The sequence below is a fragment of the Thunnus maccoyii genome, chromosome 14 (assembly GCF_910596095.1).
Source record: "Thunnus maccoyii chromosome 14, fThuMac1.1, whole genome shotgun sequence".
In the NCBI taxonomy this organism is placed as follows: domain Eukaryota; kingdom Metazoa; phylum Chordata; class Actinopteri; order Scombriformes; family Scombridae; genus Thunnus; species Thunnus maccoyii.
In genome coordinates, this window is record NC_056546.1 from 16,069,310 (window position 1) to 16,095,299 (window position 25,990).

The 25,990-nt window shown below is 39.1% G+C and overlaps 1 protein-coding gene across 4 annotated transcripts in view; it reads right to left on the minus strand.

The window, feature by feature from the left end:
* Positions 1–185: 185 nt before the first annotated feature.
* The window catches only part of zgc:154058 (Transmembrane protein 150A-like), a 31,567-nt gene continuing 5,762 nt past the window's right edge, over positions 186–25,990 (minus strand). For 3 of the 4 annotated variants that reach the window (XM_042433921.1, XM_042433920.1, XM_042433924.1), the window contains exons 3-8: positions 25,243–25,290; positions 24,401–24,487; positions 22,746–22,813; positions 12,097–12,224; positions 4,999–5,176; positions 186–4,266 (exon numbers count right to left, since the gene is read on the minus strand). In XM_042433921.1, the coding sequence (XP_042289855.1) occupies positions 4,004–4,266; positions 4,999–5,176; positions 12,097–12,224; positions 22,746–22,813; positions 24,401–24,487; positions 25,243–25,290 (772 nt within the window). In that variant the 3' untranslated portion in view covers positions 186–4,003. The remainder of the gene's footprint in view (positions 4,267–4,998; positions 5,177–12,096; positions 12,225–22,745; positions 22,814–24,400; positions 24,488–25,242; positions 25,291–25,990) is intronic. The other variant, XM_042433923.1, reaches the window with a different exon arrangement.

Below are 25,990 nucleotides of genomic sequence, written 5' to 3' on the forward strand. Positions count from 1 at the left end.
ATCTACAACCAACATTGTTTTGTTTTGTTTTTAAGAGAGATATTCCTCTTTTACATGTGCTGATTTGTGTCCTCTGCTGTCAACTTTTGTTGGCAGAGAAACACGACAATGTAAATAATTAAACAAATAAAGAAAATTAAACATATAAATTGTTGTCTGGCTCTTTTCACAGCAAGTTCAAAACGTTTGCTTTTTTAACATTTTTTATTTGTTGAACATTAAGGCATATATATACAATCATATGACTTTTCATCAAAATAGAATTTACAACCTAAACCTCTTTGGTTTTCATTATCAAAATAATACATAAGGCACATGGGGAGCATTTTGCATTTCAACTGAGAGTACACGCAACAAATTTCTGTGAGGTTTACAGGCGCTAGTTAGTTTGTCAGAATGCTCTCACCAATTATCTACTGACTGATTGAGGAAGCTTGTTTTGCTTTGCAGATATTTAACCACGTGTGTGTGTGTGAGGAGCAGAAGCATTCTCACAAGCTAACTATACAGGAATGTTTATTTTTAAGCTTTACATAGTCTTGATTAACAAAAATAATCTATTATAATATGACTAACCATCAACACATCCTACAACTGTAAAAAAAAAAAAAAGCAGTTGCATCTATACTACACAAAAACAAATATACACGACGAATCCTCAACAAGAAACGAATTCCATCGAAACAAAGATGACAGAGGGCAAAAGCAAACAGTTCATTCTGCTTTGAATTAAACAATGCAGCTGGTGTTGTAACATTTTCCTGAGTGCAAAGATCACAGACAGATCAGTAAACGAGAAAAAAAAAAAAAAGGACAGAAAGTAGAAATAAATTGAGGAGGAGGCTAGGCAGGCAGGTTTGAAGGCAAGTTTCTCAAAAGAAACACAAATACTTAAAATCATTTTTTTTGTAGTGTTCTGATGGCACGACAGGAATCTGCGATGTTACGCATAGATTCCTAACCTGCATAATCCATTATGTGAAATTAAACACTTTTAGTAAATGTGTAATGGCAAAATTGTGTCTCAACATGAGCAGCACCAAAATTTGGTTTAACATTTAAAAATGCATCTCAGAACGTATCTGAACTGTGATTTGTTAGAACAATGCATACTGTAAAAATAGTGAACAGTCCAAGAGGTTAAGTTTTACATGAAGCAAAGGCTGGAGTTCAACTGATCTTCTTTACTGGTCACTACAGTAGCTCCACCTTCTTAGTAGAGGGCATCCATCTAAATTTGAAAATAAAACAAAAACAAATTGAGCCTAAAACCTGTAGCTGACTACTTGGCAGCAGATATAACATTTTTTTTTATAAGTTGAGAACAAGAGCTGACCTGCTATACTGAATTATAACATTAGATTCCAGCAAAAAAAATTCATATGCAGTAAGCAGTTTGACCAGTAGAGAGAAGTAAGCGATCAGTGGTGTGGCTGGTTCAAGCCTCCAGCTCATTCCACAGAGCAGCATGCACAAGCTTTTCCAGTTCAGTCTTGTTGAGTGTAATTATACATTCAGTCTGAGAGTGAAAAACTACATTTCAGTCCTTCTGCAACAGATTGTAAAAACTGTGTTTGAAAAAAAAAAGGCCTGTTGAGCAACTAAACCACCCAAAATACTGGCACTTACAAAAAAACCTCTGCTCAACATGTGGCCAGTTGCGGTATGAGGAAGTGATATTTTCAGTTGTAAACCCTCCGCTTGCTCTGGTTTTTTAGACCAGAGAGCTCAGAGTATGTTAATATTACACTGAGAGGTTACAGATCTCCTAAAAATATAAACAGTGATTCTGGCACAACTCCGTATTACAACACAGCACAGAACGTCAGAGAAAGTAAATGAATACAATCAACATTTGAAAAGAGGGACACTGAAAGAAAAATAAATACCCAACCATGAGGCTAAACCGGCTACACCATACTGACAATCAATCCTCACATATCAAAATATCAAGTCGGTGTACACGACCGGTCAAAAGTTTTAGAGCTTCCCCAACTTTCCAAGCAATATTTATATTTAATAAATGTGTTCGGCTGTTATATCTGCTAAAGGTGGATACTTTGATGAGTTAAAAAATATTTTTTTTTTAATGTCTCTTTAATTTCTGTGTACATTGAGACATTAAATGATGTAAATTTTAATAAAAGTTGGAAAAATGGACTTGTTCTAAAACCTTTGACTGGCAGTGTAGGTATTAACAAGGAGTATATTTTTAATTTTGAATCTATATGTAAATATCTACTCTGGTTTTCTTTGCACTCACAGGATAAGGGCAGGGCACGATAAGGCCATTTGTGTTTTAGCACCAATGCCGCAGGCAATCTGATATTTGGCACATACTTTACAGTAACATGGAGGAAAGACAGTGCATCTCAGTTATTGCTTGCATTGCACATGCTTCCTTTTCCCTTTGTCCTGCTTAAACAGTAAGACATGCTGAAAAACTCTAACTATGGAAAGTTGTGAGATTCAGAGAAAAAGATAGTAGATGAAGCAATAAGAGACTCCTTGCTGGGGTATAATGAGATGCAGAGCTCCGTCCATAGGACCTGAAAACACGTGATGCCTCGTCACTAAACTCAATAAGCTCAGTGCTCTGGCTTGAATTAGCTGGTACGCATTTGGCCTCTGGACACTGTGTCATCTCTCTTTCATATTCTTTGGCAGAGAGGAAGATGAAAAAAAAAACAGTTTGAGGTTTAAGGTCGATATAGTGTAGTATATAGTGTATTTAGGAGATGTTTTTTTCAGACTATCAGCATAAGGTTTTCAATGCATTAGGCATAGTGTCTACTTTATGTTTTAATAATGATACGGCACATTAAGTGAAGCATCCAGACATGAAATTATGTACTCTGTGTGGGTCCCACAGGTACATGAATGGATACTTTAAAAATAGTGTTTGCTTGCATATGTGGAAGGAAACGAGCTGTTCAAACATAAAGTTGTTGATGGTGCATATTTTAAAGCTGCATTAAGGGATTTTTGACCACAAAACAGTGACGGAAAACACAAGTTGCTTTGTCTGCTTACTTAAACATCATTATCATCTTAAGATTCACTTTCTTTTTAGCTTGGGTTTGGTCTACCAACTCCTGAGAAAAATATTTGGGTCTTCAGCTGGCTAGATGGTCGACTTTCTTTACGGTCCACTCTGTAACTTTGGCTGGACGGTAGCATACAGTCAGCTTGAGCAATGAGTTTGCTAGAAGCTATTTGCAAACTAAATGACTAAACCAATCAGCTAAAAGCTGCTAAAATCTCTGAAGAGTAGTTATTTGCTTTGTTTATATCAAAAATATTGCTTGATGCAGGTTTAAATCATTGCAAAGTGTAGCCGCTGCCCTGTTCCATCTCTGGGATAGTCTAAAACATTTTTATACTCTCCTATGTAACAGACTTGCATTTGTCTATTCTCTTGTGGTTAAACAAGCCTCAGGTCTGACCTTGCTCCCACTGTAACACTCATACATCTTCTCTCTCTGTTTTTCTTTGTCTCTAATACTGTCAGCTTGGCTGTCCAGCAGCCTTCACTCCTTTACCACAAGCTCACTCATACAATGAAAGCGTCACCTGAAGAAGAAATGCTCCAAGGCCACTCACTGAGACAGGTTACAGGATCTCAGCTGATAAGGGGATCGGTACATTTTCTTGATCTGATTGACAAAACACTCCTCAGCTAGTCAGTGTAGGCAGGACTGAGTGGGTAGAAAATTTGGTTTCACACTTGTGCAATGTGCAAAATGCAAACAAAGTTCTTTAGAGACGCAAAGCTTTGATGTAAGTACAATACAAGCTGAGCTCTCCGCTGTGGCAGAAGATCTACACCCCCTGGGGTCGAAATAGTAGCATCCACTCTGCCTTGAACAGCTGCTGCACTGGCCTGGTTCATTTCAAAGCTTCAGACAAGTGTGGCTGGAAATGAATAATTAAACTCATTCGATAACCAGAGTTTGAGAGGATTATACGAGCCAACTGTGTGGCCTCTAGATGTGCCAGCAGGCTACAATATGGACAGGTTTTCAGGTTGGTGTGGATGTGGCTGTGAGTGTGGACTGGGACCTCCCAGTGCGTCCACCTTGTGTTCTCTCCCAGCAGGTCCCAGTGATCCTCCTCTGGCCAGCACCACCATGGTGTCTCCTGACATGCCGGCAAACTCGAAGGCAAATGTCCCGTAGAACAGCATGATGATGACGCAGAACACCCATTCGAAGATGGCTGACGCATGTTGCAGGACGAAGCTCTCCTGACAGAAAAACACACCACCTGAAAACGAGGTTAAGGACAATAACGATGACAACCTCATGCCTCAAACATGCTCATTCCAGGTCTGTATTTATATTCTGTGGCTCTACTGGTATATCTTTGCATGATTTACAGTTCAAAAAACTCCTTATTTATCTTACACTGGCCCTTTATGCAGCCCCTCAGTTCAACCTCTGACTGAAACAGGCCATCATAGCTCCTGTCTCTTTAAGGCTGACCTCCCGATGAGCCCACTATGGTTAGCTCCTAGAAACTACGTAAACAAACATTAGTAGGATTTAATTTCTTTTTCTCGTTCTTTACTCAAAAAGGAAACTTCTTAAATACACCCGTACATGTTTGTTCAGAGCAGGCTGAAGCCCTGACATACCTCGACTATGTTTAACAAAGACATCCAACATCATAACAGTATAAAAATAACAGAAAATCACAAAAAGCATAATATGTCCCCTTTAAATTTGCTTTAGATGGAGCTTTGTGTTGTAGAAAGCCTGACAGATATAAAAGATGTACTGTATACATGTCTAAAATAACTTGTTTTAAGACATTTTATCATATCTTTTCTCATGTGTAGCTAGACGAAGAAGAGCCTGCAGCATGAAACATCCCCTCCTACTTTTGGATACAGGAGGGAAACAGTTGCTATGATAATCAGGCTGGCAGCGCTGCACACTACTCCGAAGCACTTGACAGCCTCAGAGGCTGCCATCTGTTAGTGGCTGAAGAGGATACTGAGCACCAAGGCTACGAAGGCCAGCAGGGTCATGCAGAGCCGGAGGTGGGCCACGTTGTATTCCCCCTGGGTCTTGGCCAACCGGTAAGTCAGAGCCGACTGCAGGCACACAAACAGCATACTGGTGGGGAAGGCAATGCCTGCTCCGACATAGTGGAGAACTTTGGCATTATCCACCTGTCATATGAAGAAAGGAGACGGGAGGAGAGGGTGAGAAAGAGAGAGAGGTTCAGCAGTTTGACAGCTGACAGAAACACTTATTGAAAAAGACAACACCACGTGGGAACAGTGAGGCAACATCAGAAAGCTTTTGCATCAAGCTGCTGGGTCAGATTATTCATTGTTCTGTAATACTTTGTTTGAAGCATCTTCTTAAGTAGCCAGAGAGAGAATTAGAGGGTGATATGTAGGAAATGACAGAGCAGCAACACAACAGAGCGCCTCCTTTTCCCTGCCGGTCACAAGCACAATAAGAAACAATACACAAAAGAGCTGCTGAGAGCATGTGACCACGGCTCCCACTGCAGGATACACACACACACACACACACAGCTCTGATGTACTGATCACAACAGATAAGAGATTCAATGGCGCATTACCCAAAGCTAGAAACACATCTCCATGGACTAGTCTCATTTAGATAGATGACAAAAAACTGCTTTTCTTGGCAGATTTTAATGGTTAAAGCCTTGTGTTTGTGATAACAGTGTCCCTCTGCTCTGCCTAATTCTGCGGGATCATTAGAGCAACTGCCTAGAAGTTATTTAGTTTTGGTTTGGCTTCTAAGCCATTTGTCCATTGACCCAGCTAGAACATACTGAACATTCTTGTGCAGTAGGCTAATCCTTGAAGTAAGATTTAGACACATTTCAATATGAAAGCACACGCAGTCATATGAGTATTTTTTTTTTTTTTTTAGATCAGCCTGTGACATCTCCAGAACTGGAGGTAAAGTTGGAAGAGAAATCCCAGCTAGGCCTTACACATTTTTCCAGTAGTCTTTTGTTCAACAAGCAGTCTTTTTTTTCACAGTGGAAAATCTATTTCTAGTCTGGTACAATCCATAGTAAAGTGGCTATTACGAAATCCTGTTTTTTTCTACTCTCCATCTACTGTAACTGTGAAACTGGCACCGTGGGGGGCTGAGTGTTGTACTACTGCCAATCTGTTACTCACTATACTTAGTAATGGAAAAACACACACACACAAACAACAACCATATGCTCCGCTCTCCTCACACCTTCTTGTATTAACTGATGTTGTATCTGCTACAGCTGAAACGTTTAGTCAATTTATCGATAAGTCAATCCGCAACCTATACAAACTGAAACTATTTCGATAATCGAGTCATCATTTAAAGTCCCCTTCCACTTAAAAATGTGTTTTTCTTATAGGTACTTCACTTGGATGCTTGACCTTCACTGTGCAGAATGACGTATGTTCGGATTGTGTTTTCACATTCATCTGATGAAGAAGAAAAGTTTCTCTATCTACCAGCACGGTTTGTGACATCACAACTAGTTCGGAGCCAAGCATGGTTCAATAGGCGACTTACACAAGTGTAATATGGAAATTTGAAGCCTCCAGTGCACATACACGGAAAATGGAGTTTTCAGTGAGGTAGGAGACATCTTGGGTTGTGCAACTTTTGAAATGAAAAAAGGTGGCTGAATATTTTTTCATAGAATAAACATATTAAGACACAAATTATCAGTATTTCTATATATCATAAAACATGTCTTTTGGGGTCTTTAAAGGTCCAGTGTGTAGAATTTAGTGGCATCTAGCAGAGCGGACTTGGCAGAAATGGAATATAATATTCATAAGTATGTTTTAATTAGTGTATGATCACCTGAACATAAAAATCATTGTTTTTTCATTAGCTTAGAATGAGCCCTTTATATCTACATAGGGAGCAGGTACTCTTCCACGGAGGCCGCCATGTTGCACTGCACTTGTTTTTCTTGAGTTTTGCAGCCACTGTAGGATCTTCTACACGTTTGACAGGGAGGATGAGGGGAGGGTTAATCAGTTGGTTGCAATCTGCAACCTCACCGCTAGATGCCACTAAATTCTACACACCGGACCTTTAAGTAATTTTTCAAAGCAAAAACGCCAAACATTACCTAGTTCCAGCTTCTCAGTTGTGAGGAAACTGCTGTTTTTCTTTGTCTGATATATAAATAAACTAAATATCTTTGAGTTTTTAATTCTTGTTCAGGCAAAATAATCGATCTTGTGAAATTGTGATGGGCATTTTTACTACTGTATAGCCCAAACAATTAAGTAATGGACATAAAGTTTTAATTAATAACGAATATAATTGTTAGTTGCAGCCTTTACTCCATACACTCCACAACCATCTGTACTGCTTGTGTGTGAATGTTTAGGCTACGTGTATGTATGTGCGTGCTTGCTGCCTGGTGTCCCAGATTCTATCACTAATTGCAGTCATTACTTGATGGCTTAATGATGCATTAAGCCATCAGTAAGCTGTTTCACTTAATGTACAGTATGTGTTCACAGTTTTTACAGTATGCCAGCTCCATGTACACTCACAACACGGTGGGTTAGAGACAAGCGTAAAGGAGAAGGATAGAAAAAGTGAAACAGTGAAGTGGACTAAAATGTGGCAGCAGAAGCAAATAACAGCTCTTATTGTGACTACATGTGGTCATCAGAAACCACATTTCTCTGACCCTCACTGTCGTTCCTAAAGGTCTCAGAGATGATCCTCTGCAGTATCTGTGCTGACGTAAAGTGAGCCTTGATGACTAAGCAAGATCGGCCTGATAAATAAGTTCCTGGAGGCTGACAGTGACAAGCAGTTCCCCCGCATAAATGAATAGTAATGGTGTTCACACAGAGCAATGCTGAACTCAGCAGAGTCCGTTATAAAATTAAATGTGTGCAGTGAGGGGATGTGAAATGCAGTGCAGCTGAAAATACATAATTTTACTGTCCTACATTGGAAAACAGTGAAACGCTTTTGAATGATTACGTATTGCAGGGATAGATAATATTATGATTGTGCACGGAGATAACACGTTTGAGGATGGACATGTGGGAACAAGAGACATCCAGCTTTCTGTCAGGTTCAGGTTTAACTTTCTGGAAATAGAAACAAACGAGATGAATCGAAACTTCCAACCGTTCGCACCACACGTGCTGCAACGACTGCCAAAATCTTAACGGAAAGTTGCAAAACAGATCCTTAGCTTGGCAAGCGAAATCCTGCATGTAATGTTTTCAATAGATTTATTACTTACTTACTTACTTGCTTGCAAGGACTAAAAACTTGTCAAGAACATACATTAAAAACTTGTTTTTTAGCTCAGGAATCAAAAAAAAGAATAAAAATCTACAGATCCATCATGCCTGTCTTCATTTAAAATACAAGGTTGGGTTGCATTTTAAAGTAATGGCTTTAAAATGCGTTTCTCAGAATATTTTATTGTACAGTATTCAATGTCATCTTTTCTTACTTTCATCTCTTCTTCTCTAAGGCCAAACATCCGTTTTAAGATTATTTTATCTGTAATGGTTTCACACATTGATACCAGAACCGTGTGAACAATGGAAAACCAGTTAAGGATAGGGGGGTTGCACTTTCCAAGATGCAGTTTGTTTGCGGGTAGTTGTTCATCAATAATTTTTGTTTTGGTTCAGGCGCAATTTCTATCTTTACTTCCTTTATCTATCCTCCAACCAACATACAAATAAACACTGCTGTCTAGTAAAAATGAGCAAGAGAAAGCTAGAGAGAAGGAAATAAAGATAGAAAATATGATAAAGGAATCAAGAAAAAAACAACATCAGAATCTGACACCTAACTATTTGATCTATATCTCATTTTAACTTAAGTAAAATAATGTACGTTAAACTCATAGCAACACTAAGGTAGCAAAAACACTCAGATATTGAGAGTGTTTGAAACAGACAGTACTTGCTCTGGAGCACCAACCGTCTTACAGCTGGATGGCAACATGGACCTGCTGCAGGTGTACTAGGACTGTAAATAAGTGGGCAGGTTTAGCAGTCCGCCATCTGTTTCCTTCTTTCTCTCCCCCAACTGAAGGCAGCTTTCAACCACATCATGCTCACACTCATGGACCTCTGTGTGGCAGTGATGTGCTCCTCCATCATCTATTTATGTCCCTCTCTGCCCAAATCATCAGTTCGCCTGACAGGAAAGGCCCCAGTGGCGACACCACAGCTGTGCTGCCAAAGCCTTATGTAACACACAGCTACAAACTGAAGCAGTTGCCACCGCAGAGTGTGTTACCATGAGTTGTTTTTGGTGTTTTCACTCTTTGATCTGTCTAGTTTTTCAGATTTTGGCTGTCCGCTGTTTTCTCTTCCGATTCTAACTTGCTTGTGGTGTTTGTCTGTGGATGCTGTGTCCATATTTTTTGAGCTTATGAATTAGGGTCTGTGCTTCATTTTACAGCATAATTTCTATTCTGTCATGTGGTTGTCAGTTTATTCACTATCAGTGACATCTCTACTTTCATCTGAGTGGAATGTCCCCAAACTGTATGAGATGGGAGTCTGTGAGCCAGTGGCTGGGATGAGGCCTGTGATTGGTTATAGATGGGGCCTCTGCTACACACGCCCTGTCTGCCCAGCTCCTCTCCATGCATGGCCAGACTTGATGACTCACTTCCTCCTGGCTCTTCCCGTAAAAATCCCTCCCTGCTCTGCAGAGCTGAGGCCCCGAAGGAAAAGCGGGAAGAAGGTGAGGACCATCTTTGTACATTCTCAGACAAAATACCACCGCACATCTGTTCAACACACGATTCTTCTTCCTCACCATCACGCGGTGAATTTTGGCCATAATTTTTACTGAGTTGTCATCCAACAAAAATATTTAATCAAGTTAGATACCCCAGCAGAATTAATTATGCACTGCTGACTACTCGGCCATCTTCATTCCACTCATGTTTCAACAACACACAACGTGGGAAATTAAATCATATACTGTCACTAGATTAACTTTTCTTGTGTTCTCACCTCATAAATAACCTAATATAATATATACAGTATATATTCAATGACCAGAGAACTGTATCCAAAGGTACTGAGAGCTTTAAAGTTTTAAAACTATCGGCTTCTTACATGATTGTCACAAGCTATAGACAGTTTTATAATGAAAACATGCTGAGGATGATAAAACAATTAGAAATGACACACTCAGGGAAAAATTGTCGTACTTTATAATGAAACATGGTTTCATTCAAAAAAGAAACTTTTAACACTGCAGTTTCCAGAATTAGCATCAAAAATTGAAGGAGCATTTTGTTGATCAAGCAGGCAAATGTGTAGGGACTGTTATCGAGAACCAGTACTAAGTTCCTGACTGGTCAGTACCAAAATACTGATAAGCTCCTGCACAAACAGTGCTGCTATCAGTATTTATGTAACGTTAATTCATTCTAATATAGCTGGCATTTTCAAATTCCTAACCATCCCCTAATGATGATGAAGCTGCCAGTGAACTTCGTTTTTACATTCTGTGCTCTCCGGTCATGGCTGACAGGGCAAAACATTCAAAAGTGTGGGCTCACTTTATGAAAAAAGAAGTAGTTGAGTGTAAAGGGGATAACACCAGCAACCTCATGAAACACAAATAAAACATTCCATAAATCTGAAGCAGAGCAGCGTGTTTGACTGCTTCAGCAACGCAGCCGCTGCAGCTACATCCTCAGTGCAGCCTCGCGACTCCGACGCTGATGAGATTTGCCAAACAAAAAATGTGACTGTCTCGACCTCGTCAAGTCAAAGTCACACTTGTTATCGTTATAAAAATAACAGATCTCTGATTCTCCCTGAGAAAGTCAACATGCTCATTTTCTTAAACAAAAACTGTTGATGTATTTTTTAAGGTTGGGCCAAATAATACAGGAGAGATGCCAGAATTATGTTCTACATTGTTCTGTTTACATATCTTTACTCTTTGTAATGTTTTTAAGTTATTTTCTTTGTTATCTATTTCTGTTAACTTCTAGGAAGCTGAAGGACTATAATTCTTTGATAATTTGTAATATTGTTAAGTTCAGCTTCTAGTAGTGAAGCAGCATTAAGGCACATCAATACCAGACATTTATAGTAATTGCTCCTCCCTCATTATATATATACAGGAACCTCAGGAAACAATTTAACTTGTTATTTCTGCAAAAAAGAAATAATAAAATCCTTTCCTATCCTTTTCATGTCATGTTGTTTATTTTTTGCACCAAATTACTGAGAGTAGTATCAATAAGAGTATTGGTATCAATAAAATCTTAATGATACCCATCCCTACCAATGTGTGCACAATGAAAGTCACATGTCCTCTCTCTCCTTGTCTCTTGCCCATTATTTCCCATCAACACTCTTTTAAAAATTAAAGGACAAAATCAGTATGGTAACAATTTTCCCAGATGTATTTATTCAGCCTTTCATCAGAAATCTGACTGTTTCTATTTTATCTCTGACGTCCTCCTCCCCAACTCCTCTTTTCTACACAAATACCAAGGATATCTCATTAAAACTATCCCTAACTGCTGTCTCTCTCTCTTTCTTCAAAAAAGACACACACACACACACACAGTCAAGGCATCGAGCCAGAGCTCCAAATATTTAAACTTGAAGAAATTCTTTCTCAAAGAACAAATATCTACAGAGAAGGAATTCAGGTTGGGTTTCTTCTCTTGTTTTAACGTGGGGATACCAGACAGAGCCGTGCAGAACCGTGAAGACAGGACAGACGTTAACAAATCTTAATAGAGGAAGATTAGAGCAAAAGCAAAAGGAAGCAGAGTCATGGACACACATGTTAACATCATTGTGGTGAAATGCGGTTCTGTTTGACAGTTTGTTTTAGTTCTGTTTATATTTCCAGTTGATGGTTTACTGTCACAGTGAAGGAAGGTCTCTCACTCTCACATGTGCACGCACATGAGATAGCTTGACTTGTTTTTATTTCCCCTTCTCTGCTGTTCTGCACTACGTTTGATCTTTTTCTCATTTACTATAAATTTTGTTTATCTTCTTCATCATTTTGTTTGTTTTAATGGGCGAGGAAACTTAAGCCTTTGAGCATTTGGCTCACGTACCTGGAAGTTGCCCACCATGATGAGTCCAGCAGCACAGATCCAGCCTGTGGAAAGACTTGCAGTGTTGAGAACACAGTTTTGGTGCTTCTCAATGACGTGGGCATAGCGGAGCAGCACAATCACCATAACTGTGGGAGAGAGTGAGACACAAACAAAGGCAGACTAGAAGTTATTTGTGGTTCAGAGAAATAGCGAATCAGAATCACTGCACTAGTCGAAGCGGGAAATGCTGTAACACACTCTGGTTATTTCAGAGCGCCTGGCTTCAATTTAATGTAAACACTCGCACACCTCATTTAGCCAAGAAATACAAGAATTCCTTGGGAGCTGATTGAGAAGTACAGGAAGTCGGACCTCTCCGCCTTGCTAGCGGGAATATGAGAAGCAGGAAATGGCGGGAAAAGTTGGAACGATACGTGGGTGGGGGTTGGTCTCAGTTTTGCATAAGATTAAAAGGTGAGGGGAGATGGAGTACAGTATATGGGACAGATGACGGCTGATGGGCTAATGGGCTGTGACTGGGGGTATTGTTGGTGCACTGAGGAGCTGACCCCCACTTGGTTTTTCTTTGTTAGCTCCTCACGGCTGGTGCTTGACAAAGGTTGACTGGGCTTGGTGAAAGTGGGGCAGAGAGGGCGAGCGGAAAGAAGCGGGAATGAGAGGGGACGAGAAGCCCCTCATGTCTTGACCTGAAGCGCATATATTGTCTCGGACACTGAACTGTTGTCTTAACTCTGTCACCATCTCTGTGTCTGAGATGTGCTTTAAGAGGATGCACGCTGCCAAAAGAGCATAAAAATGGAAAAAAAACATGGTTTCAGTGAAGAGAGAAAAACATCAAAAAACGTTAAGTGCATAAACTGACAATTTAAAGTCTTGTCACCACAATCTCAGTACGAACCATTGACGATTATTGTATTCATAAGAACATTTTGTGCAGAAGTTTGCAGCCTGTTTTACTGACAATGTTGCTGATTCGGACAAGAACAACATAGCTGTCTGATGATCTGGTGTCATTAGTTATGTTGCTGAGTGATTTTGCTCAAGACAAGGGATAAAATATAGTCATAAATATAATTTAATTTATTTGGTGTTGTAGCTCCCATTTCAACAAGACAGGAAATTCACTGCAACACCAGCATTAAGGACGGGTTATGCTAGAAAAGAACTAGTTTGTTCAACTTGCTGTCCAAACATATCTGAAATCGAAACCATTGAAGAACATCAAAGACAGAGACGAGACGCAATAATTGTTTGAATTGTTTAATTATGGGTGTAACAGGACACATTTCAGAGCTTGAGAGAGAAGCTCTTTTTCTCTTTTTCTCCTGCACACACTTGGCCAATTACTGCATGAAGTGGGAGAAAATGAGGGACTGCCTGTTTCGAAAATTTACAGAAAATGTTGGACACAGACACCCTCCCAACATTGGAAAGGTTTCCTGAGCTGTTCGACCATCCAACAAGCAGTTCTGACAGAGTTTACTGGAACCAACAGCCAATAGTCTGCATCATGTCTACCATGTACTGTAAAAGTGTAACTATTGCTGACAAACATACTATATAAGGGTAAAATTAATAAAGAAAGTGATTTGATTTGTTGTTTTTAGTTCATTTGGTATGCATGAGAGTACATTATTGTTTTAAGTATGTATTCACACTGGAAAAATTTGAATATTATACTCAGATATGCCAGAGTACATACTGAGTTGATGTGAGTCACACAGTTAAACATAAAATGTCGGAAAGTGATGTTTATAGTAACTTCCTGTTAGTACAGGTTTAACCAGATGACTTTCTTCTAGTAACTGCCAAAACAGTGCAGTCAGTCGTAAACCCCACTGTGTATATTTTATATTATTAGTATATAGTAAACTAAACTATATGAAGTCTTATGAAGTCGTAACAGAACAGGATTAACTGTGATCACGAGACTTTTTCTTGAGTAAAGATATTAACAATGTGTGTGGGGTTTTTTTTGTTTTTTTTTACATAACTTCAGGATGTAATTAAATCGCAGCAATTTAGCATTTACTGACAATTTAAAACCTGAACATCTCATATTTGACATGCTGTATTAGTATATAGATAAACATAATTATGTAATAGATATTATTACATAATGATATAAAAATGTTTTTTTCAATACTGTTTTTGTTCTTATCGTGTGTGTGTGTGTGTGTGTGTGTGTGTGTGTGTGTGTGTGTGTGTGTGCTCATTTGTGTAACACGTTTGTGTGAGCTGCCCTCAGTTGCCTCGGCACTAAAATGATCTTGGCAAAGTGATTTCAGTTACAATCATGGAAAAACAAACCGCAGTGTCTCCAGGCTCGGAAACAATCTTTGTTTTTTTCCTTCTCCTTTCTAAAATGGGGAACACACTGTATTGCATTAAAATATGGCATCTCGGTCTCTCTGCTGCAGACTGCCTGGCAGTGGATCTTTCCCATTTCAACACAATGAGTTTCTCATCATTACAGATGAGCATGTTTGAACTTGGTGGCATTTAGCAGTTACTCTGAAGGTTAAAGATGAGGAACATTTTCCTCATTACTCTCCATAAACACGTTTCTTCCATGTTTAGCTTTGTGTTCTCTAAAAGGCACATTTGTGTGGACTGTTTCTGGAGTTTTTCACTGAGGATACATGTCATTGCTGAGGGGTTACAAATTCCTACAACATAAGGTTTGAGTGTCTGACGAAAAGGCAGCATAACTGACCCCCACTTGTCCTCAGAAGGTCAGGACAAGCTGTTGTCTGACAGCTCAACAATAGGAATAAGTTTACATAAACACACCATGCCAGTGTCCTTAACACTGTCCCAGCTTCCACACACACAGCCTCCCTCTCTGGATCTTACTCCTTTAATCTGAGCTCAGGAAACCCAGGGGAGGAAGCAGAGTGCCGGTTCAAACACATTCTGCATACACACTAATTTTACTCTCCCATGAAAGTCACGTTGCAAAAACGTGGACTGAATGTAATATATGTACAACTCTGCTGTCACATGCACAGACTTGCCTTGATGATCACACATAGACACAGTTGAACACTAACACTAGCACGCGTACACATACACAAGTTTTCCCACAAAAGTCACATCGGCCACACCACACCTCGCAGTTAAAGAAACCCTGCTGTCCCCACAAAGGGATACATTTCTACCCAAACACTCGGCTGCATTCTCTCCCACAGGAGGTATGCAGAGAAAGAATACATGCATTGTCCTTGAAGATTGTGTGTGTACACTGGCAAAAAGGTGGGAACTGGGGAAAAAAAAACCAAGAAGAATATTTATGAAGCAATCAGTTCATTGAGTCCATGTTATCCCAGACAGGAGTGAACCCCTGAGCCAACTGTAGCAGGCACGATCTACAAAGTAAGACATACATCAATAGGCTAAGAAGATAAGCACTGATTATTTACAATAGTCTGTTGTATAGCTAAATGCCTCGTCAACTTAACCTACTTTTGTGGAGCTATAACAACTTGCTTTACAACAAGTATTAACATAATGGTATGTTCTGGTTAATAGGATATAGAAGAAAGACTGACCTAAAGATTGAACCACCAGGCGTAAATGCCACAAAAATCTAAATCTACTGTAGTTATTTCATTCTCCTGCTGCCAATAAATTTACAGCTACTATTTATGTAATAATGCAGGCAGATTAAGTGTCATAGAATTTATGTAATAAAAATGGATTTCAAAAAGAGCGAGTTCTCCGTCAGAGTTTTATTCCAACTTCATGACAAATCAGTCAGAATGGATGTATTTTTGAGTCTGGAACAATGTGTTTAAACAGGTCTTATTTGTTAAAAAACATTGTAAAGAGTTTAAATTCAATTTTTGGACTGCATTTTTTACTTCACTGCCCAAAAAACGTTGGCACAACCAAATATTTGTGAAATATATATATATTTCCCTATTGTTTATTGAAATCTTTGGCAACTATCCCTTAGAGTGTCTACAGTACCTAACACATTATATTTTGTGGTTGTGTTTTGTTTTTGCATTCTAGTGGCCAGGTATTTAGTATCTTTAGCATCCGATTTTACATTTAAAGACAGAAAAATAATTATACAAATATACAAATAAATGCTTTCGATACAATACCTATTCAGATCATAGTTATCAACCATTGGTTCACTTCAACCTACTATTTATTGGTTTAAATGAATATTTTACCAGGTCACACCACCTGACGATTATCAGTTGCGCCACCTGACAATATTAGTAATGATGGGAAATATGCTGAATACTTGCAGTTTTATTTCAAATACAAAAAAGTGTTTTAGTCAACAGTATTTGTTGAAGTAAAAGTAGGAAATAGATCAAAAACAGGATAGATCACAAATGGAGTAAGCTGCAGTGCAATAGATTGATTAGATACACTGTAATGGATTGTGATTGAACAACAAAGTCATGATTTTAAAACATTAAATGCATAGAAACTGTAATGTAACATTATATAATAACTACATACTAAATAAAAATGGATTGTGATTTCACAACAATGTCGTCATGTTTGACAGAGTATTTCAAAACATTTTGAAATGTTAGTTCAACACTGGTAGAAGGCTAATATCCCATTAGCATAACATCCCACATGAGTACTAAAGCAGTCTCAGTCTGCATGAGTTGACTGTGTGTGCCGTGATTTAAGAGTCTCTGGCTCTGAGATCATTCTGAGCACATCAGTTGTGTAGTAAAAAAAAAAGATGTCAGCAGGCCCAAATAAACTTATTTTTTCTTCCCAACTGCTGCATGCAGCCCACATCAGTCTCATCACCAATTACCTGAAGAATCTGTCCCATGAATAGCCAACCTTCATATTTCACTAAGATGAACTTCCCATTCAGATCATTGTCATCTTGGGTACTGGCTGTTTGCAAGCCTACCATTGTGGTATTGTGGCATTGGCAGATATGTGGTCTGCTGCAGAAGCAGGAGATCTCCCTGTGCATGATTTATCCCGGTTCAGTAAGGATGACCTGGTGCATCGCCAAAGTGTCCTCGAGGGCCGCTTCATCAAATCTTCTGATGTCCTCCTCACTCACCCTTAAGAACTTGATGTCAGATATTCTCTCTGTTAGGAAGCTGTAAAAATCTTCTGTGGTTTGGACGTTGGCACCCCTTTTCGAAAGCAGAGTCAGCGGTGCGCTTGACTGCACCACTAACTCCATCGCGGGCGCCATTTCCGTGGGACTTCTCAGAGAAGTTCCAGGTCACCTGCTGTTAGCCTGAGAGGAAGGGGAGGGTGCTGAGCAAATAGAAATTATTATTTATTATGGTTATGAGTGACTGGACCATCACTCATCACATGTAAAGTTGTGGGAGACAGATTGCAATTCTCCATTATGTCCATTAGCACTGGCTCCAAGTGAGCCCACACAGCTCTCATCACGCCAAGGGGATGCAGAGATGGTGGCACAGGACTGTGAGCCAGCTGCTGTATGAGTCACACATGTGTGGACTGTGGCCTCCCTCCAAAATGAAAAGATTGCATCTCACTATTAAATTTGCAGAAATTCTCCGAAGGTCAGCAAAGGTTCCAGTTTGTGCTTCTTTGACAAAATCCATGGAGGTCTTATGCCCCTCTGACACAGGTTTTCTCATCCATTGATGCCAGGTCATAGTCTCTTCTGCCTGAGGTGTTACAATTTGTACCTCATTGTACCAGCATTTTACACATTTGAGACATGCTAGCAGTTTTCAGAAGACCTTTCTGCTGCAGTTTTTCAGTCAAGAGTTTGACATTCTCATGGTCAAAGCATGCATAAGTGTTCCTGTCTGACACTTTTGGCTGTGTTACAAAGAAAGGACAATATTGATCAAATTGTCAGCAAGACAGCCTGTGGGACTTTTGCATTTCAGAGTAATACTGCAGATGGAGTTCAGTCACACGCCTCTGTTGTTTGTTTTTTGTTTTTCTCCCTGGCACAAAGCAACTGTTTTCGTCTCGACAGAGGAAGTCAACAACTCTCTCTTTTCTCTGGAAGGCCAAGTTCTTTGCAATCCTTGATCTGTTCTGTTGTTTTGGACATTCAGAACAAAGACTTTTGCTACGAGAAATATTGGCTGAGAAGAACTACATCAGGTGAGTGAGCTCGGTCTGCTACACCCAGTGGGCCCAAAGGAGACCATGGCCTTGCCTGGACATGTGTCGGAAAGGAAACATCGATAGTGGTGCGGCAGGAAGAAGAAGCGGGACAAGTGCCGAGGAGTAAAAGCTAGACTAACTGCTAACCCAAACAAACTGGTAGTTCCAACAATCATGCTGACTGATGTCAATTCTCTGGAAAACAAAATGCGTTATATAACCCCCTATCAGTGCTGGTCACTTGTTGACATGCACCAGCTGTCAACATCGAACTGAAACATGCACTGTGCTGCTAACTGTTCATTCTTTTTTTGTTTTTTCTGTTGGGATTTATGTTTTTATCACTTTTTAAGGGAATTTTTAGATATATATCTTCATCCTTTCTGTTGTTGTTGCACTGCTGTGGGCTGGGAGGAACAGTTCTTCGTTTTTTTGTTTTGTTTATGCAAGTCCTCAAGAAAATGACACTAAACTAAATCTTGAATCTTGAATCAGTTGTAGATTTTGCCTTTTGCTTCTCAGACTTTTTCCCTTAATCTTTCTATGCGCTTTTGTAATTTTCCAGATTCTCTTTTGGCAGCTTCCATTTCTCTTTTAATTTTGTGCATTTTACTGCGCAGCTTTGCTTTCGCTCTTTGCTATTTCATGTTACTGCTTGCTACTCTCTGTGGTACTGATGATGCTCTGGGTTGCTGTACATCTTCACTGACAGTATTCTCTCTATCGGTGTCGGGAGGGTTAGGCTGCAGCTCTGCTGGGAGTTCTTTAGGAGTTGTATCCATTGACTCAGGTGTGAAACTCAAGATTTACTCCATGGCCCTTTTCCTTTCCTTGTTTTTTCTCTGGTCTTGTTTCCACTGTTGCCTCACTTTTTCCTTTTCTGTTCTGGGCAGCTGGCTGATGGAGGGTTTCACAATTTTTCCCTCTTTCTTCCTCCTCTGATAACTATAAAACATGAGAACTAATAAACTGGCATTTTCCCATTTTAAAATCTGAAAGGCCCACTTACTGTATAAAATTTATAACTGTATACTAAATTGTTATCCAGACTCGCATGATAGTTTATCAAGATGTATTACCTCTCTTTTCTTTTTGCAAGATATGCAGCCAGATCATTTTTAATGCTCTCTCTGATTTTTCTTTACTTGATAGTGGCATCTAAAATTATTAAAAATCATAACCATGAAAAAGGTTTGAAAGTGTATAACATCTTTAACTTAACACTAATAAACATTTTAGAAATGTAATAGATAATCTTAGAGCTTTAAATAACATTATTTATTTAATATAGTGACATTCCTCGCAGTTGCGCCGCCTGAATTTTCTGACTAATTTCAAACCTCAAACCTCAAACCTCAAACCTCGCTCAGCCATAAAGGTCACTTGGCATCCTCTTGATGTTGAAATATCCTGTTTACTGCTATTACCTCTTCACTTCATATTAAAAGTCCCATGTTTACGGTTGTGCCGCCCTGACATTTGAGAACATACAAATTGCTGGACAAAAGTTTTTCAATTATCTCAACATCTTTAAAACTACTGGTATTTGTAAAATTTGGTTTATTTGAAAGGTTTCAAATATAAAATGATGCCATAGTATTTTATATAGTATTTATTATGATTAAAATTAACCTGATGCACCAGATGTGATCTCGCATATCCAGCTGCCTCACAAGGTAACATTAAAATATGATTTTTAATAGTTTTCTCAGAAGACATGTATCACTTTATTCTATAAGACCTATTTAGATTTAATACATGTTCAGTATATTCAAATAATATATAAAGTGATACATGTCAAGAATTGATTAAATTATTTTAAAAGGAAATGCATTCTTTGTCATCTGTCATTGACCCATATGCATGTGGGAATCACGTTCTTGAGTTAGAAAGTGAGACAAAGAGCGATGTCAAACACTCAGATTTTATAGTCGTTGCCACAGAATGTTATAAAACACGCTGTGACTCTTAGAATAAACAACCTTGGCAGTAAATATATTGTACAACAGTTGGTCCTTGGTGCATCCCTTATCACAGTCTCTTCTTGGAGGAGTTCTGTCTCCTGATCAATCTGCCGGGAGGATTGGGAATGCACAACATAACTAAATGTTGAAGGTCGGATCGCACAGTTTCACTTTGATAACATTTCTGCACTTCCTCACACAAGGTTTGAAGAAAGTTACCAGATTAAGTTACTTAGATTGCACATATACAGTATAAACATGTGAATCATATAACAGTATTGCATAAGATTAAAAATTTCCATCACATGAAGCAAACAAATGCAGTTCAAACAGGTAGCAGCCAACTGTGATACTAATATGCCTGTCAGAAATGAACTGCCATTAAATGTTATGAATGGAGAACAAGTGTGTTCAAGGGCTGTTTTACAGGATATGTCGCGATCTTAATGTTTTGAAGAACATTAAGATCTGACTTCTTTCTCTAAACAACAGACGTAGTTTGATGTCCAATTTTAATGTAATCCAGTTACACCATATGGACAGAAGATGCTCCTTGTGTCTCCAGTTGAACCAGGGCACCCCAAAAATAACTTGAACATTATTGGAGCCGCATTGGTAATAGAAACTGCTTATCTAGGATTTCTGAGTCTATATCACATAGCTTTAATGGTGGGCCTGTCCAGAATAAGATGTTCAGACCAGTGGAGTCAACTGTAAACCAGACCTCCTTATTTTACAGTTACATTTCAGACACATGGCGTATGGAGTAATGGGCTAAGATAGATCTGTAGGTAAACGTGGTTTACTGGAAACTCAAAATACAATTATATGAGGAAATCACCTCAGCTGAGTCAGACATAAACCGTCATCATGGTTGAGCAATGAGGTTAAAACCGGAGACAGGAGACCTGCAATACTATGTTGTTTTTGTTAGGTATAAACCCTGAGATGCCACATTGTTTGGCTGCTACAATGTTTAGTTGAAACTTAACTCTAAACTGATGTGTCTGTATTTTTGTCTGGTTAACAGCACGATCAAAGCGCAGTTCTTCACCCGCTTCTCTCCCTGTCTGACACCCATACGTATATGTACACAAGGTCGACAGACTGACCTACTGTGGTTCAGGGGTCATAGTTGGCCAACAGTGCTGGTCAAACACGGTGGACTTTCACTGCTTCCTGAGCAGACTTCACACTGAACTGCAACAGTCTGGTCCCTGCAAAGCCTTCTCATACACATTATACCTGTGGTCTCTCCAAATACAAACACACACACATAAATATACAGAAAGGCTTTCCCATTCTTGTCACAGGCAAAGACCAGAATCGTAATTTGGATCTCAAAAACACACAGCACACATCTTACAATGTTGGAAGTTGTTTTTGAATCTACAAGGATCATTGTCTTATCATGGATTTGTCTCTGCCTCCCTCTCAGATGTATCAAGTAACGGTCAAGAGTCACACAATCAGACAGACAGGCCTTAAATAGCTGTTAGAGGCTTGGAGACTCCTCATGAACAAACAAGGCAAAAAAAAACCTATTCCCTGCTTTATATACAGTATGTGCACACACATACACGCACACAGAACATGTCAAAGGCACAGCTGGGAAACATTAACTAGATCAGGGTAGTCAGAAGCACCAGTTAATGGAGGGAACAGCACGTGTAGACTCAGAAAAAACAATCGGACCAGCACATGGGAGCTCATTCCCTTTTTTTATATCATGCGTGTTTTCCTTGTGCCGACTAAACTACACACTCACTGTGTACATGTGCTTGTGTGCACGTACATTTCTGAATAATTCTGTATGAAACCATTCGCATGTGAAATTTGTTATTATTTCTACCCCATTTCATTCAAAATGACCACATGCAGGGTTTTCTCCACTTTTTGATCGGTGTGGCTGCAGGTTTTGCACGGGACCAGCCTTCTTCTTAAGACAACAAAATTAATGCTACTCTGTTACTACATTTGGTACCTGCTACAAAAGGAAGCTCATCTCTCCTGCTGATGTAGTTTGAGAAGCACGTTTTTACATTATAGTTCATTTCTCATGGAGGACATTAAAAATGATGCCCTTTAATCATTTATCAATTCTCTGTTTATATATTCATCTGACATACTGTATCTAATTTGTATATCATGCAGAACTGACACTATTAGTCGATCAACATACAATTAACCTAAATTTTGATAATTGTTTAATCATTTCAATCATTTTTCAAGGAAAGAAAAAAGCCAAACCCAGTTGGCTGCAGCTTATGAAATGTGAGGGTTTGCTGCTTTTCTCTGTTTTTATACGATAGTAACCTGAAGATCTTTGGGTACTGGACTATTTGTCTGACAAAACAATCAATTTGAAGACTTCACCTTGGCCTCTGGGAAATTGTGAAGAGCATTTTCCACTATATATATCTGACATTTCACAGACAAACAATTAATTGTGGAAAAAATGGGGAGATTAATCAATAATGTAAAACTAACTTGCAGAAAAAACGATTAATCATTGGGTGACTGCAGAAATCGGAGCTGATATTAAGTGATTGTGACACTGTGTGTGTGCACATGAGGTCTTACCCATGAATGAGCCTGTGCTGCAGATAAGGCTGAAGAAGCAGCTCTCAGGGGGAAGAGTCCCACATTTACTGCAAGAGAGAGTACAAAGAAATAAATCAGAAATACAGTTAAACGACCTGCACACACTGCAGTAGCACTGATTCCCCTCCCACTTTGTGCACACACAAATACAGCATGTTTTTTTTTTTCTCTTATTGCATTTCTACTCATGCAATAAGGAAAAGGAGGGCAGAACCACACTTCCTCTCATCCCATCATCAAGGCTTTGACTTTTCACCCACTGCGTACTGCCTCTCTTCTAGGAATGGGAAACATTTGTAGAAGAGGAAGGCAGGAGACAGTGAGCCAACACAGGCTGTCTGTCCCAAAGCTCTTGCTGCCAACAAAGCCAAAGCTTTCTCAGCTGACTGGAGTCACACACATTCTTGAGTACATAGATGAAAATGTAAAATACGATGGACTAATACTCAAACGCTGTTGATTTTTAAACTATTTTTTTTATTGCTTCTAGTATTTTGATTAATGGCAATGTACATTACAGATTTTAGTCATTTAACACAGTTTGATTTTAGTAAATTACCTGCTGACTACTTAGATGTTTACAATATTTCAACCTCACTTAGTGTACTGTCACTTTGTTTCCCCTAATAATCTTATACATTTTTAAATCTTTCTTTGAATTGTTTTTTTAAACCTTTTTCTTCATCTTCCTATGTCTTGCATCTGTCTTTTTATGGGTTTTTTGTGTTGTTTTGTGCAGCACATTGTATTGCATCTTTTTGTATGAAATATTAAATGTAAATAAACTTTTATTACATGATTATTATCATTGAAACAACATATGATTTTATTCAATGAAACTGCCAGCGGGATAACTAACAAATGTACATCTCTTCCACCAACACTAACACTGTATTAGTAAAGATCTCATTTGCAGCATTTAGACATTTCCCAATTTCTACCAAAATGTGCAAAGTTTTGAGAGCTACTTAATATTTCTGGATGCATTATCATGCTTATTACATGTCATCTATGTTAAGGTAAAAACATAAGCAGTGAATTATTCACAGTTTTAAAAGCATTTTTAATATAAACCACAGAACTATTTACACTCTCTGACTGGTCTTTGATGTTCAAACTTCAATGGTCCAAGAAGCTACACAAAAAAGCAGGAGTGTCTTGATTTCATCCCAAATGTAAGCTGACTCCTCTGTGTGTGTGTTTACATGGTTCTGTGCAGACACACGCTTTGCCTCTGAGCTGCCACGGTGGCAGGCAGGATATTTCAGCCCCAAGTTATTCTCAGAATGAGCACACACACACACAGACACACACACAGACAAACACACACACACAGACACACACACACAGACACACACATACAGACACACACACACACACACACACACACACACACACACACACACACACACACACACACAGACACACACACACAGACACTCAGGAGAAGTGTCTCCTTCAAGCTCACTCGCTTTTTATCAACAATGTGCCGACAGGGGTCATGAAAAACAATGGCACAGTGTTCCTGTTTTTAATCACCAGACAGAAACTAGAAACAAAGCAACAGAGAACAGGCAGAGGGGACGACAGGCAGGGAGAGGTAGGGTTGGGTTCAGGGCGGGAGCCTCACTGACCTGATGAGAGGTACATTGTCTAATGTGCAGCACAACGTTGGACCACTCTGCAAATACAGCTCCTCTTCACATGACTGGTTGTATAACCTGGAAAACATGCACCACGCATGCACGCACACACACACACACACACACACACACACAGCGCTCAATGTTAAAAGGTACACATATAAATCAAAATAACATCATGTTTTTTTTAACACTTTAGGAAAATCACCAGTTGCCAAAATCAGATTTAAGGCCAAAAAAAGCATATACATACATCTGATTATTATCTCATGTTCTTATAATGTCTGGACCAGATATTTAATTCATGAAACAATGAGTATTTTCAGTCTTTTCATCATAGTACAGTCAGTAATTTTTTTTTTTGTTCAAGTGCCATGTTGTGGGGTCACAACCAGGCTTTCCTTTGTTTTTAGGGTTGGTGTGAGAACCACTGTGTCATCAAATAACTGCTGGTAGAGATTAACCTCAGCTTGCCCTAAACAAACCCAGGGTTGAGAGTAATAGTAAGTCACTCCATGACAGAGCATGAATCAAGCACAATGACAAATGTTTAGTCATAGTTTAGACTTGTGGTGTGAATTTACTGCAGTTTATTCTTTTGGTTTATGTGAGCAGATTGAGGAACTTTTGTGGCATAAATGAGGAAGAAATGATCCTGTTACTTAATGTACCAACCATCACAGCTAACTGCACTCTGTAGATAAGAAAACTGGGAATGACACTGACAATGGCAAACAGTGACAAACCATCAGATTGCAAGACATGATTTTGCAGATTGTGTAGGGATCAATAGAGGTATAATGAGGCAAGAATAGAGGAGAGATTAAACATACCAGTTATCCACAGGGCAGACATGCTGGTTGTACAGGGCCATGGCGTACCTATACAAAAGAGAGCAAGTGTGATTAGCCAAAAGAAATTGCATCTATTTTGCTATAGTGTGAGCTTATTTTATGAGTTGTCATTCAGCCAATGCTTTCAGCCAAATGACCCAGTCACCAAAATTACAAGCCACAATCAGTGGGGAGTGCACTGTCAGAGCCATAGCCTATGTAATATCACATATCCCATAACATACAATAAAAGAGACAGACAGCAACAGTGAGGGGGCATAATATCAGGGGTAAGTTTATTTCCTCAACAGAACAAAGTAAAACAAATATAATTTGTTTTGTAAAAGGGGATATGCATGCAATTACATTATTTCCTATTGGTAGTGTGGTTAAATCCATATGTACAGTGTTAGTTTCATGTTAGGCTGCCTGCTTCAACTCACCTACATCACTGTCTTGTAGGTTTCATTTACTAAAATCCTGTCAGTCTGACCTGCGCCTGTTTATTCAACCTGTAGGGTCAGGTGACCAGATATTTGACCATCTCTTATCACAAAAAGGTTTAAGTTTCTTCTTTGTGTCAGTCAAATTGGTATGACATTTACTGAAATCCAATAGTGCTGTTGATTCGGTCAGGTCACTGAACCAGCCACATCTACAGGGAAGTCAATGACTGAAGGATCATTAGATAGAAACTATATTCTGCAAGATCAAGACCCATATTGTACTTCAGATGAAGACTTTGTTA